General features: G+C 45.8%; 1 protein-coding gene across 2 annotated transcripts in view; it reads left to right on the top strand.

The window, feature by feature from the left end:
* The window catches only part of Wipf1 (WAS/WASL interacting protein family member 1), a 97,680-nt gene extending 88,121 nt beyond the window's left edge, over positions 1–9,559 (top strand). For both annotated transcript variants that reach the window (XM_021194308.2, XM_029536667.1), the window contains exons 4-8: positions 441–614; positions 2,873–3,610; positions 4,055–4,267; positions 5,012–5,125; positions 6,642–9,559. In XM_021194308.2, coding sequence (XP_021049967.1) covers positions 441–614; positions 2,873–3,610; positions 4,055–4,267; positions 5,012–5,125; positions 6,642–6,697 — 1,295 coding nt within the window. In that variant the 3' untranslated portion in view covers positions 6,698–9,559. The remainder of the gene's footprint in view (positions 1–440; positions 615–2,872; positions 3,611–4,054; positions 4,268–5,011; positions 5,126–6,641) is intronic.
* Positions 9,560–13,331: the final 3,772 nt, after the last annotated feature.

The raw sequence follows: 13,331 nt of genomic DNA, 5'->3' as shown, positions 1-13,331 counted from the left end.
TATGGTAACCTAATAGTTAATATTTAGCTTCAGAACAGAAGCGGTCTCATTAAAATCAGAACACTGTTACCATAGCAACATTGATAATCCACATTGTTAAGGAGGTTCAGCCATCAAAGTAATTATTTATATAAAACAGAAAGAAGCGGCACAGTTCTTAGAAAGGGGAAACATTTATTATTTGAAACTGTGTGTCTATTAGAAAATGAAAGGTCATCCTTTTTTTTTGTAATTTTTAACTGAAAATATTCAGCAAAGTGGCTAAATCAAATGAACTTTCTTGGTGCCAATAATAAGTACAAAATGTAAGAGGAAAATGTCCCTTTATCTTAAATGCCCAGGGCCAGCCCATTCTCTTTCATTCCTGTGCTCCAGTTTCCTGGCGTTAGGACTGGTAAATACGCCTGCATTTTCTCAAGTATCTTCCCTTCCATCTGCAGAACCAAAGGGAGCCGGTGCCAGTGGCGGTGGTGGCTATGGTGGAGGCGGTGGAGGTGGTGGTGGAGGAGGAGGAGGCGGCGGTGGAAATTTTGGAGGGGGTGGTCCTCCAGGACTGGGAGGACTATTCCAGGCTGGAATGCCGAAGCTGAGGTCCACCGCCAACAGGGATAATGGTAAGCAGAACTCTTTTTCTGATGTTCTAAACAAGGGCTGCCCTTTAAAACATTTACACTGTTGAAGATGCCACCCTGTTTTATGAGAGATCAGGTCGGGCTTCTTCCATCACTCAGGACCAGGCAGACCTGGGGAGCTATGTAATATTTAGACAGTATCCTCGTGGTAACCCACCCTCCAGTGCCTTTCTAAAGGGTGAACTGGAGCCAGAAGGATGGGGAATGGAAAAGAGGAAGGGGGAGATCGGACCTGCCTCCCCCACCCCAGACTCTACTCAGTAACCTCAGGGTGCGGCTTTCTTTGTCAGACAACCCGTACATAGCAACACACAGAAGGCATTTTCAAGTACACTGTGGAACAGGTCCTAGAAGACACAGCTCCAGACCGCACTAAAAGAGCAACAGGCATCTTTCATGGCCGGCATTTGGTATTAGAAGCCAGTGTCCTGAGTACAGATAGAGCAGCCCTTATCGGGGATCCTTGAAGGTTGTATTTTCAATCTCAGCTATTGCACGGCCGTGATGAGATTTCCTGAGGGCGGCACCCAGGCCTAAACACAGAGTTCACATAGGTGTCCAGTAGGTCTGGTACACTCAGCTTGAAGGTGATCTCATGTACTGGGGTGGAAGTCTCACTCTCATCTAAAGGGGAAGTCGCCGGTCCTCAGGTGGCTGGCTGTAGGTCCTAGCTTGCCGGTCTTGTGTTCAAATACAAAATTATTCCCCTGAAGCACACAAAAAGGATGTTAGGCAGCTGACAGACGCATGCACTCAGTGATTTTTTAACAAAGGTGGAAAAATTAAACAAAAGGAAAATGAAGAAGGCTTTGAAGTCAGTGCCCAGGGCCTGTGCTGTTTTAAGGTGGATGGTAACTTCAGCTTCCATGTGAATTTGGAAGACATAGCATAAGCCAGTGGGCGGGATTCCACCACCTACTGTGTCTACCTGAAGCGTCCACTGCTGGCTCCGCGGCCTCTCCTCTGGGGCATTGTCTGCAGCTCCCGCGCCAGGCCTGGCCTCTCTGGGCACTCTGGATGCGTCAGCTTCCTTTTTGTGCTAATAACTACTAGAAAATACCTCTTCACGTGCTTATCATTTGTCTCCCACAAGAACAGAAGAGACAGGAGAGAGAACTTTTTTATGTTGCTCATCCAGCTGTTTCTAACACCTAGTAAAATGGGTGTATGGTAAATATGTGTGCGTTACTTAATGCGTGGTTAAAGTGGAAGATGTTTCAATGGTAACCTTTTCTTTTCAAGAATGACCTTGTGGGACTGGAGAGGCAGCTCAGGGGTTGCTCTCTCAGAGGACCTGGCCTTGAGTCCCAGCACCCACATAGCAGCTGACACAGCTCTCTGTAACTCCAACCCCAGAGGATCTAACACCCTCTTCTGGCCTGCAAGGGCACTGTAAAACATCTGGTGCATGAAGGCAAAACACCCATAACCATATAATAAAAAATAAATGAATGTTTAAAAAAAGAATTAACTTGGGTTTCCGATTTGGGGAGAGACCCAAATTTGCGATTCCCTTCCTCTCTCCCCGACTTAGTTCCTCCTTAAACCATAGTTTAGTTTGACCAAATTCCACTACACCTGTTTCAGCAAGTGTTACAGAATTGTTCCATCTTCCCAATACTGAGGGTTGGCCTAGTCCCGGGAAGAAGCTTGCCTACTTCTTTGCAATGAAGTTCTTACTCAAAGTTTTCCTTCCTAATTATTTTTAGTGTAGTCATAATTCTTCACTAAATCCTTCCCATCCCACCCCATCCACATTTATTGGACATTTTTTTTTCCTCAAAGGGACTAGATAAACCCTCACACACAGAGAGAGACTTTCTTTGGAGTAACTCCACTCACACACCTAAGATGGCTGACTGAATTTTTTTTTTTTTTTCAAATCTGAGCAGTGTAGGGTGCAGGGGAATTGACGGCAGTGGAGATCCATGACAGCCATTAACAGAAGTCTATGCAGGCTCTCCATGCTGCCCAGTTCTGGCCTCTAGTCACAGCGACATTTCCAGAACTATAGCAGGCGATGCGGTAATGCATCCTTTTGAAACCCTGGCTGTAAACGCAGTGCCTGATATAGGTGGAGCTATATCTCCACCTCCAGGAGACGCACACCAACAAATTAAGCAATTTAAGTTTATAAAGCTACTAGTTACTGGCAATGAGTGCTCAGTGGGAAAGGGCCAGCACGCACCCTTACCCTCTGGGTTTTGGGGGGCTCCTCACTTTTCTATCTTGTTCTTTAGATTCTGGAGGAAGCCGACCACCGATTTTGCCACCAGGAGGAAGAGCCACATCTGCCAAGCCCTTTTCACCCCCGAGTGGCCCGGGGAGGTTTCCTGCACCCTCCCCAGGCCACAGGAGTGGGCCCCCAGAGCCGCCCAGGAACAGAATGCCTCCCCCAAGGCCTGACGTGGGCTCAAAACCAGATAGCCTTCCCCCTCCGGTACCAAATACGCCAAGACCCGTTCCGTCCAGTCTGCACAACCGGGGATCCCCAGCAGGGCTGGGAGCTCCCAGGCCCCCCTTTCCCGGAAACCGTGGTGCTGCTTTTGGAGCAGGCTCTGTGCGCCAGAATCCCTCGGGCTCCTCCTCTCCGTTCCCTAGGCCCCCTTTGCCCCCCACCCCAAGCCGAGCTTTGGATGACAAGCCCCCTCCACCACCTCCTCCCGTGGGCAACAGGCCCTCCATCCACAGAGAAGCGGTGCCCTCTCCTCCCTCACAGACCAGCAAACCTCCAGTGCCTTCCACCCCGCGGCCTGGGTCGAGTTCCCAGGCACCACCTCCTCCGCCACCGCCCAGCCGGCCAGGGCCCCCTCCTCTGCCTCCGGCTTCCAACGACGAGATCCCCAGGCTGCCACAGCGGAACCTGTCCCTCACATCCTCTGCACCTCCCTTGCCTTCACCTGGACGATCGGGGCCTCTGCCTCCCCCACCCAGCGAGAGGCCCCCTCCTCCCGTGAGGGACCCGCCAGGCAGATCAGGTATGGCAAGACCCGGGGATGTCACGTCCCTAAACCCCTGCTCTCCCAAATGTCTCGAACAAAACCGAGTAGAGCCATATATGCTGCTTGAGCCGTGGACATCTCAAGAAAGGGGCCAGATAGTTTGTGTCTAAGAGGCGAGCTGACCAACTGACCAAGTCAGCCTCTGAGAGTGTAAGGGGAGGGACTTTCATCTTCCACTGGGCCCTGCTCCCTAATGGAAGCTGGGCTGCCTTGGTTGGAAGCTGCACTGACTTTACACATCCCCAGGGTGGATATCCTCTTCAGGTTTCTCTCCTTGTCCAGAAGGGCTCCACCTTTTCTCCTTTTCCCTAGTTCCAAGGCGTGTATTCAGCAGGCACTCGACCTTGCACAGTGATGATGACCACGGGGCGATGCCGATTTAAGGCAATGCTTCACCAGATGTCTTGTCTTTTGCTCCAGGCCCCCTCCCACCACCACCTCCAATAAACAGAAATGGAAGCACAGCTCGGGCTCTGCCTGCCACCCCTCAGTTACCATCCAGGAGTGGAATGGACAGTCCCAGAAGTGGGCCTAGGCCTCCTCTTCCTCCTGACAGGCCTGGTGCTGGGGCGCCGCCCCCACCCCCACCCTCCACATCAGTTCGAAATGGCTTCCAAGACCCATCATGCGAAGGCGAGTGATGTTCCTTTATTTGAAGTGATGTTTCTCATTGTTATCCACCCTGCACAGAACTAACCTTCCATCTTAGGGCTCACCATGATGTCCTAGCAAGATTGTTTTTCTCTTCCTCCCACTTTCCAAAAGGGCGGCTCTTTTTTTTTTTTTTTTCCTAGTTAGTTCCTTGTTTGAGTTTCAGTGTGATTAACTTAATTCATCAGAGATTTTGTAATGGTTTTTTGGTGTTCGCGAATTAACCATCTTACCATCTACATTTCTGAACAGCTGTGAGTAAGGCCCAATTGCTTCCTTCTGTCATGTTATCAGAAAGGTCCCAGTTAGACTCACCTGTTCTTCCAGAGGACCTGAGTTTGATTTCCAAAACCTTTTGATGTATAGACATCCATGCAGCCCAAATTCCCATACACAAAAAAATTAAAATGAAATGAAAAAAAAATAAATGGTGGAGTTAAAGTGTCCTGTATCTTAGCCCACTGTGAGACCTGAGGGTCGAGGTCACTCCGGTTCCAATCATGTTGCTTTGCAGGCCAGGATCATTGAGGCAGCCTGGCACATCAGTCTCCCTGGGGCTTCTCTGTGCACTCCCGGCCACAAAATTGGAACTGGTTTCTGTGTGCCTCTGTCTGTCTGTCTGTCTCTCTCTCTCTCTCTCTCTTTCTCTCTCTCTCTCTGTCTCTGTCTTCTCCACGTCCTCCCAGCAGATTCCCTGTGCTGAGGTTCTGTTTGTTTCTCCCACAGATGAGTGGGAAAGCAGATTCTTCTTCCATCCGATTTCTGACTTGCCGCCTCCAGAGCCATACGTACCGACAACCAAGACGTATCCCAGCAAACTAGCCAGAAATGAAAGCCGAAGTAAGTGTCTCTGCCTGAGCGCTGTGCAGGCTCGAACTGTGAGAGCCTGGGTTCCAAAGGAGGTGCAGGGGACGCCAACCCACTTGTCTGGGATGGAATAGGAAGCTCCATTGGGAGCTGTGTGCACTCTGGTAGGCTCTCAAGTATACCCAGAATGAGCAGTCACTCTCTGAAGGTGACATTACCATCTCAGAATACATCTGGCAGACCAGTATTAAGTTATATTATTTTGCTTCTTTGGGTCATCTCCTCCATTTTGACCTTCCTAGGAGGTCAAAGGTCAGTCCAGCTTCTATTCCTACTAGTTCGAGACTGGCAAAATGTCATATAAATTAAAACAAAATACTGCCTTGATCTTTGAAATGCATTATGACCATAGATTTGTATATGTATTCAACATATATACATATGTATATATATATTCAACGTAGTTTCATATATACATGCGCATGTGTGTGTGTGTGTGTGTGTGTATTCTCACAGAACTGACATTTTCATTCCACCAGATCCTCTTCCTCTTGTTTTCCATCTAATTCTGACTTTTTACACAGTGGTAGCAACAGTAGACCATATCTGGTGGTAGGTTTTTACATAACATTGCTTAGTGATCACGCCCCTGTTTTATCACATGGTTTTTATTCCATGGGAGTCCATTAAGTCTCCATACAAGAATTTGCATGTTTGGATTGTCTCCCCTTGCTTGCTAACGTGCATGCTGCCTGCATCATCTTCTCCCTGCTGAAGAAGAAATGTGAACCAAGAGGTAGAATAGAAACATTGGAATTTCACAACAAAATATGCACAGGACTAAAAAAAAAAAAAATGACATGGAATTTCACACCAAAGTATGCACGGGACTGAGAGAAAATTGACATGGAATATGGAAAAGAGCTACTGATGGGCATCAGGCTCGAATGAGACTCAGGCTTACCGAGACCTAAGCCTTGGAATTAATGCAAGTCAGACAGCACCCATAGCACAGTACCTCAGAGAAGCTCAGGGCCTACTGAGTCCCTCTCTTGAGTAACCATTGGTCAGTGGGTGCCCAGCCTTTGAGCAGCTGAATACCAGCTGAAGTCAAGGCTGCTTAGAAGTACAAACATCAAGACCAAGAAGGAAATTGGGGAGGAAAGGGTTTATTCACCTTACACTTCCCACATTGCTGATCATCACCCAAGGAAGTTAGGACTGGAACTCAAGTAGGTCAGGAAGCAGGAGCTGATGCAGAGGCCATGGAGGGATGTTACTTACTGGCTTGCTTCCCCTGGCTTGCTCAGCCTGCTTTCTTATAGAACCCAAGACTACCAGCCCAGGGATGGCACCACCCACAAGGGGCCCTCCCCCCCTTGATCACTAATTGAGAAAATGCCCCACAGCTGGATCTCATGGATGCATTTCCCCAACTGAAGCTCCTTTCTCTGTGGTAACTCCAGCCTGTGTCAAGTTGACACACAAAACCAGCCAGTACAAGCAAGCGTCTAACCAAAATTATATTTTATCTGCTTTCTTCATCAAGGTGGATCCAACAGAAGAGAAAGGGGTGCCCCACCCCTCCCTCCCATCCCGAGGTGATCTCTACCTGCTCCGTTCTACCCAAGCTCCAAAGCTGCTTCTGTTGTTGCTGTTTGAAAACTGCACACCCCTCTCGATTTGCCCCCTCTCAGAGAGAGTAGGAGTGAGGAACAGAAGCTGAGGAGGGATCCCTGCGTGTGGGGGTGGGCATCGGGAAAGAAGCGCCTAGCTGTTTATGTTGTACATATTCCTGAGTTATTGCTTGTATCAGCTGCAGCCTGCCAGGGTTGGCTGCTGGGATCGATAAGCTTTTGTTTTAAGTAGGCAAAGAAGAATTGTATCCCAGCTTTCGGCCCCACAAGGTCAGACATTCACTGCTTTTTTTGCTACAGACTGTAGTTGTTAAATTCCCTGAGAGCTGGTTTTCTCTATGCCTTTCTTGCTCACATGGCCTCTGGTCTGTTTCCACGAACCACAGACCGCCCAAGCAAGTTGCTGAGCAAGTCCTGTGGTTGCAGGATGTCCAATCTTTGGCAGTCGGAGGTAGGATCCAGGGCAGGGCTGTCTTAACAGAAACGTAATGTGAGCCCCATATGCTGTCTTAAAATGACCAGCAGCTATGTTTTATAAAGGTAGAAGGAAACAGATGAAAAGAATTCCATTTTACTCAGCTCTGTGCATCTGAAATATCACTTCAACTTGTATTATTAATGAGCTATTTACATTTTTGGTACTAAGTCTTCACACTCGAGTAACCATTCTGTACTTGGAATAAGCGCATGGCCAGATTTCAAGTGTCCACACGCGCCTCAGCACCACACTGTCAGATGGTCTGGAAGACAGGAGCTAGGACAGAAAGCTTGTGCCTAAAAGGGCAAGTTGAGTTGTAGCAATTGAAGAGATGTCCCAAGCTAGAGTCAGAACTTGATACAATGTTTGGCAGGCAGTGAGACCTTAGATTTTTGACCCTTATTCTGCCTTTGTCTTTAATATGTATGTCCAGGTGTTTCTTCAAAGTATCTTAGTGAGAAATGTATCTCATGGAGTTTACAGTCCCGTGGATTAAAGCCACTGCAAGAAAACAAAACTGTGTGGGCACTTCCTGGCTCAGAACCAGCTGGCTTGTGCACTCGCTGGCCACTGGCCTTGCACATCTTCTGTGGCTCTTCAGTCCTCCACCCCAGAGAAAACTCCTTCTTCAGGTCAGGAAAGGCTAGGAAGGCAAGATAGGAGAAGAAAGTCAGAGAACGTATCAGAACTATGGAAGAAGAGGACAGCGTTGATGATGGGCAGAGTTCTACACAACCGACTGGGGCCGAGTAGATTAAGGAGCTTACCAGTGGAACCTAGAAAGCATTGGTGTTGAATTTCTTGGGAGAATCATTGTCTTGGATCTGTGCAAGTAAGTTCCACTAAAGGACAGACCACCAAAAGGGCCAGGCTTGCCTTTTATATATATATATATATGACCTTGTTTACAACATTTTACTGGGACTTTCAAACCTAGCTGTAGAGTTGGAAAAAGATTTCCACTTTGATGTTTTATATAGTCATGTTTAATGTTACCATTGTCTATTAAAGCACATGGCCACATATGTGTATCTACCTGAACTTTGTATTTTGGGTCCAGCATATTGCTCACATGTTGCTGGGAGATGCTAACAAAAAAAAAAAAAAAATCAATCCAAAGAAAAATGGAAAGACATTCCTATTTATAGAATGATTGTTTCATTTATATAAAAGCATAACTTAGGAGTTCTAATAGATGAAAAGTCTAATAAATTATAAAGTGATTGATTTGAATATATTGTATTTTTATAACTTTCCTTGCCAAAGCCCAGACCTAGTTCTTTAGAGAGTAATTTTCCTCCCTTCTCCTCCGCCATTTATTGGTTTTCCGTGAGAACAAAGAAATAAAAATTTTAACAAGCTTGACAATTTTTTTATTACTAACATGTTTAAATGTATTTTGAATTCTGTGATCTGATATAAACATCCTTTTGATAGATGTTCAATGACCTATTTTACTGAAAATAGAATTGGTTCTTCCTGGTGCTGTGTATGGAAGAGAAAGGTTGGATTCAAAAATTGTGGGTCTCAGTTTTTTAAGGGATAGTGAAAATTGGACAAGTTCTGATAAATAAATCTCAGTTTTTCAGGTACATTTCTAAGTCAGGAACAGGGTCACAGCTCAAAGTTGCCATTCATAATAAAGAAGGTTTAGAATGCATTTTGCAAAGAATGTTTCATTAATACACCTACACCCTATCTTTGGAAGTCAGTGACCCAATTACATTTAAAACTCTTGAGAAGTTCTGTGTTTAGCTTAACCTATGGCAAATCATTAAAAAAAAAAAAAAGACTATTTTCTTCCTTGAAATCAAAGCTTACATGTATGTTTTTTCCATAATATTTCCAGTTATGTATATTTAAGATGCAATGCAGTATTTTAACATTTGCAAATCATTTTATATGGAAATATATTGCAGTATTAAAATTCAGTGTTCCGTGTCTATTTCACTGTGCATTTTATTTACTGAAAGCTGAGAAAATATTTAACCCAGTGGTGCCTTACTTGTGATCTGAAAAGAATTGACTTGTTATGTCTAAGTAGTGGACTCGTTGCATATTTGTAAAAACTGTTAGGCCTTTATATTTTAACTTGTAATATCAATTTTGTTATTTTAGTACCAGAAACAGGGTGGTTACCGAAGTCTTCTCAAACTTTTGGTATGAAATTTAACTTTCCCTGTTTATAGGCAGGAGCTGTAGAGGAATTTTTTTCATACCACCGCACTGTGTAAACAGACACAGACATCTGTGTCATCAGGGTAGTTAAATGGTAGGGTAGAATCTACCATAGACACCTGCATGTTTGTAAGTTATCCAGACAATAAATAAAAAGCAGAATGATACAGTGTCGACCTGTGGCTTTCTTGTCTGTGTACATATAAACAAAAAAAGTGTATGTCTGCCTCCTGTTTTATACTGTGGTAGTAAAGACAAACTCACAAACAACAACAACAAAACCCTCTTAAGTACGTAAATGTTTGTTATTCATCACGCCTCAGGATCCCTCCATGCTTGTTTTTTTTGTTGTTGTTGTTGTTGTTTTTTGTTTTTTGTTTTTTGTTTTTTTTTTCTGAAACTACATCTTAGTAAAATGGATCCTGGAAGCAAATGGAAGAGGGAGACACAGATCTGGGAGACCTCTGGGAGCTCAGGAATGCTGAGAGCTTCCTGAATCATCTGTGGTGCACGTGTGCCTTGCATGTGCATGCCTCCGCACAGCACAGCAGACGAGCACATAAGACCTGGTCTCATCTCTTTGTTCGAAGTCATTTCTCTAACCCTGTGCTGTGTGTACAGAGTGAGGAGTAGTCTAACAGCATCAACATGTGGTAGACAGGGTGAAGCACTCGGCTGACTTTCGAGCGCAAGGAAACAAATGGTTACTACTAGCCGTGTGCCACAGGAGGCGGGCACAAATGCAGCAGCTAGTAAAGGATTTACTGTGTGCTTTCATAGGAAGCAAGCACCGGCAGGGAAACAACCCCATCATCACTGCAGGCTCTAGACCCACGGTTTGAGGATGTGGTTGCTCCATCCTGGCACAGGAAGCACTGCAGGCTGGTCACATTGCATCTGCAGTCTGGAAGCAGAGAGAACCAATATTGGTTCTCAGCATGCTTTTTCCTTCCTATTTAGTCTGGGAAGCCCAGACCTTGGGGTGGTAGAGTAGATCTTCCCACCTTATTCAAAACTATCTAGAAACTTGACAGCCATTCCCTGAGGTTTGTCTCTAGGCAATCCAGGTCCTGTAGCCACTTTTAGCCGTCACTCTCCTGTTACCGGTCAATTATGTTCAATCTGAACTCACAGAAATTAAGAGCCAAAAAGAACCTTCTAGATAGGGCAGCCGTAAAACTCACATCTGCAGTGGGATACTTCAGAGTGGAAAGTGATGGTAAGCTTCCATGGCACAGCAGGTAGCCACTGAGGTTACCCCAGCAAACTAGGCCATGTGTCCTCCCCTCTCAGAAGTCATTCAGTCCTGACACTGTCATCTCTCAGAGGGGCAATTTAACATCCACCAAATGGCATGCAACAAACATGCAGACACACAATGCAGTGGTGAAAATCCTCCCTGCCCTGTCCCTCTTCCATGGGTCTTACATTTGTTTCAAAGGAAAGCCAATTGAGAGTCCACAGAGTCAGGATGTTCTGTGTATACACAAACACACATTCACACACTCCATACACAAATACACATATACATGTACACAGATACCATGTGCAAATGCACATGTACACATATACATACACATACACTACATACACACATGCACACACACCATACACAAACACTACATACACACATGTACACACACCATACACAAATGTGTACATGCACACACACATGCACATACTCCATACACACGCACCATACTCACATACCATATACAAACATACATGCACACACACACACATACATGTGCTCATACACACATGTACATACACACCATACACACACACACAGGTTTGGATACTGACTCGGGTGCTTCCTCTGTGAGGCCATGGATGGGTTATTGAAGCCCTCTGCAGTCCCTTCATTCAGTGTACAGTGCTTACAACAATCCATACACAAACAGTGCATGCCTGGTGCTCAGCAACAGTTGGCTGTAGATCATTCTGCTAGTCCCGCAGCGTACAAAGGCTGTAGTGAGGGAAGAATTCTCCACACCGAGAAGGCTGGCGAGATCTAACCACAGAATGGTTAGAATTAAAACTTCATTTCAGAACTGGCCTCATTTGCTCAAACTGGGATTGTTCATTTGCTTATGTATTCAGTAAGATTCTAGTGAACACTGAGTGTGTGCCAGCTTCCTGGCAACAAAAGAGCAGCCCACTATGTCAGTGAGGTGACCTCCCCCTTGCCAGGGCAGAGGCCATCAGGTATGGAGTGACTGCATTCAGCCAGCAGGGGGCTCTCTACAGTAGTAAACATCTCCCTGCCCAATTGAGTAAAGTATTTGATTCCTTTCTTTTTGTCATCTCAATGGATAAATTATATCAATTTTTTTCTCTTACGGTGAATTTGGGAGAAAAAAAAAGCCTAGACTATTTAGAAAGGTTTTTGATGGCCAGTTGGTGTGGGGGGAGGGTGTTGTTTTGATTCATTTGAAAAGTAAGGGTTCTTAGTTCTCTAAATAGGCCAACTAACCAGAGGCTTCCTAGATTTTTAACATCTCCAGTGTTCCTGTCTTTCTTGTCATTCTTGCAGCCTTGCTCTATCCCACTTGGAAGACCTGCTACTCCGTGCCTAGTCAGGGACTTACATTTAATATATGGCTGCGGTTCTCTTGCTGGCGAGGATTCAGATCCCACCCATCAACATTATCACACAGATCCCTGTGTTTTATAACCTTGCTTCTGTTAGTGCCCAGGTACATCTTTCTTAAACTCAGGCTTTAAGGACCCCCCTCCTACACACACACACACACACACACACACACACACACTGCAAGAGGAATCTACTCATTAAGGAGGGTTTTAGGGTTTGGGTTGGCCTTATTGGTTTTCTCCTGAGGGATCTCACTATGTAGACCAGGCTGGCCTCGAACTCACAGAGATCCGCCTGCTCCTACCTTCCAAGTGCTGGGAAGTGTGCACCCCCAACCAGACCTGGCTAGGACTTTGATAGCGCTGTCCTGGAACTCACTCTGTATTCCAGGCTGGCCTCGAACTCAGAAATCCACCTGCCTCTGCCTCCCAAGTGCTGGGATTAAAGGCGTGCGCCACCACCGCCCAGCGATAGCTATTTTTATGCAGCACATCATTGCTTTTCTTAAACTGCCATAGCTTTGAGCCTCATGACACCCCAGTCTGCCATTCAGTTATCATTCTCGTTAGCTTCTGGTGCAGAACTAAGCTTTAGAGGATGTTTTAAAAACTTTTCTAAGTTACTGGTTTCCCAGGAGAGGTGAGGATGCTGGCAGATGGGAGACAGCCAGGTGCTTACCTCCCAGCATGACCAGAAATACTCTAAGATAATTTGCTGACTGAGGTGCCCACACTGTTTTGGAATCAAAAGCACCACAACGTAACCTCTCTAGGGAAATACATTTGACCTTTGAGGTCCCTGGAGGAAACAAGCCTGGGTGTTCTTAGCTTGAAATTTCAGCATAAGAAGCCTGCTGAACACCTGGAATACACATCGTGGACGTCAGGGCTTCAGCCAGGAGCTCCTCCCCCTCCCCTTCCTGTTTACTGTCTTAAGTAAGTTAAAAGTCATTCATCAAGACGGTGTTCGCTTCTGATAGTCCAGTCCCAGAACAAAGCAGCAACAGGCCACGTGAGAAGACCCAAGAACAGCAGGAAGCTCTGATATGCTTCCTCGGCCATTCGTGCCATCCAACACTAGGAAAGAATGGTGCTCATGAAGCCTCAAGAGTAAAAAGGCGTGTATACAGGATTTTGTAAGTATTAGTCTTGTATCAAGAGTATGTGTTGAAGCTACATGTAAGAACATTTCAGCAAGTAGGCACAATCTTGCTACTCCTCGGTTCTGGAACATTCTTCACCATCAACACAGGGGCTATTGGGTTGACTGTGTACATGAACGGGGAATTTTCTCTTATGCTTATTCCCTAATGGTTTGCTCTTGGGACAAAGGCTCCAGAAGTCTCCAAAT

This window comes from Mus pahari, chromosome 3, assembly GCF_900095145.1.
Source record: "Mus pahari chromosome 3, PAHARI_EIJ_v1.1, whole genome shotgun sequence".
NCBI lineage: Eukaryota > Metazoa > Chordata > Mammalia > Rodentia > Muridae > Mus > Mus pahari.
Note: the sequence above shows the minus strand (reverse complement) of the source record. Positions and strands in the feature narration are given on the sequence as shown.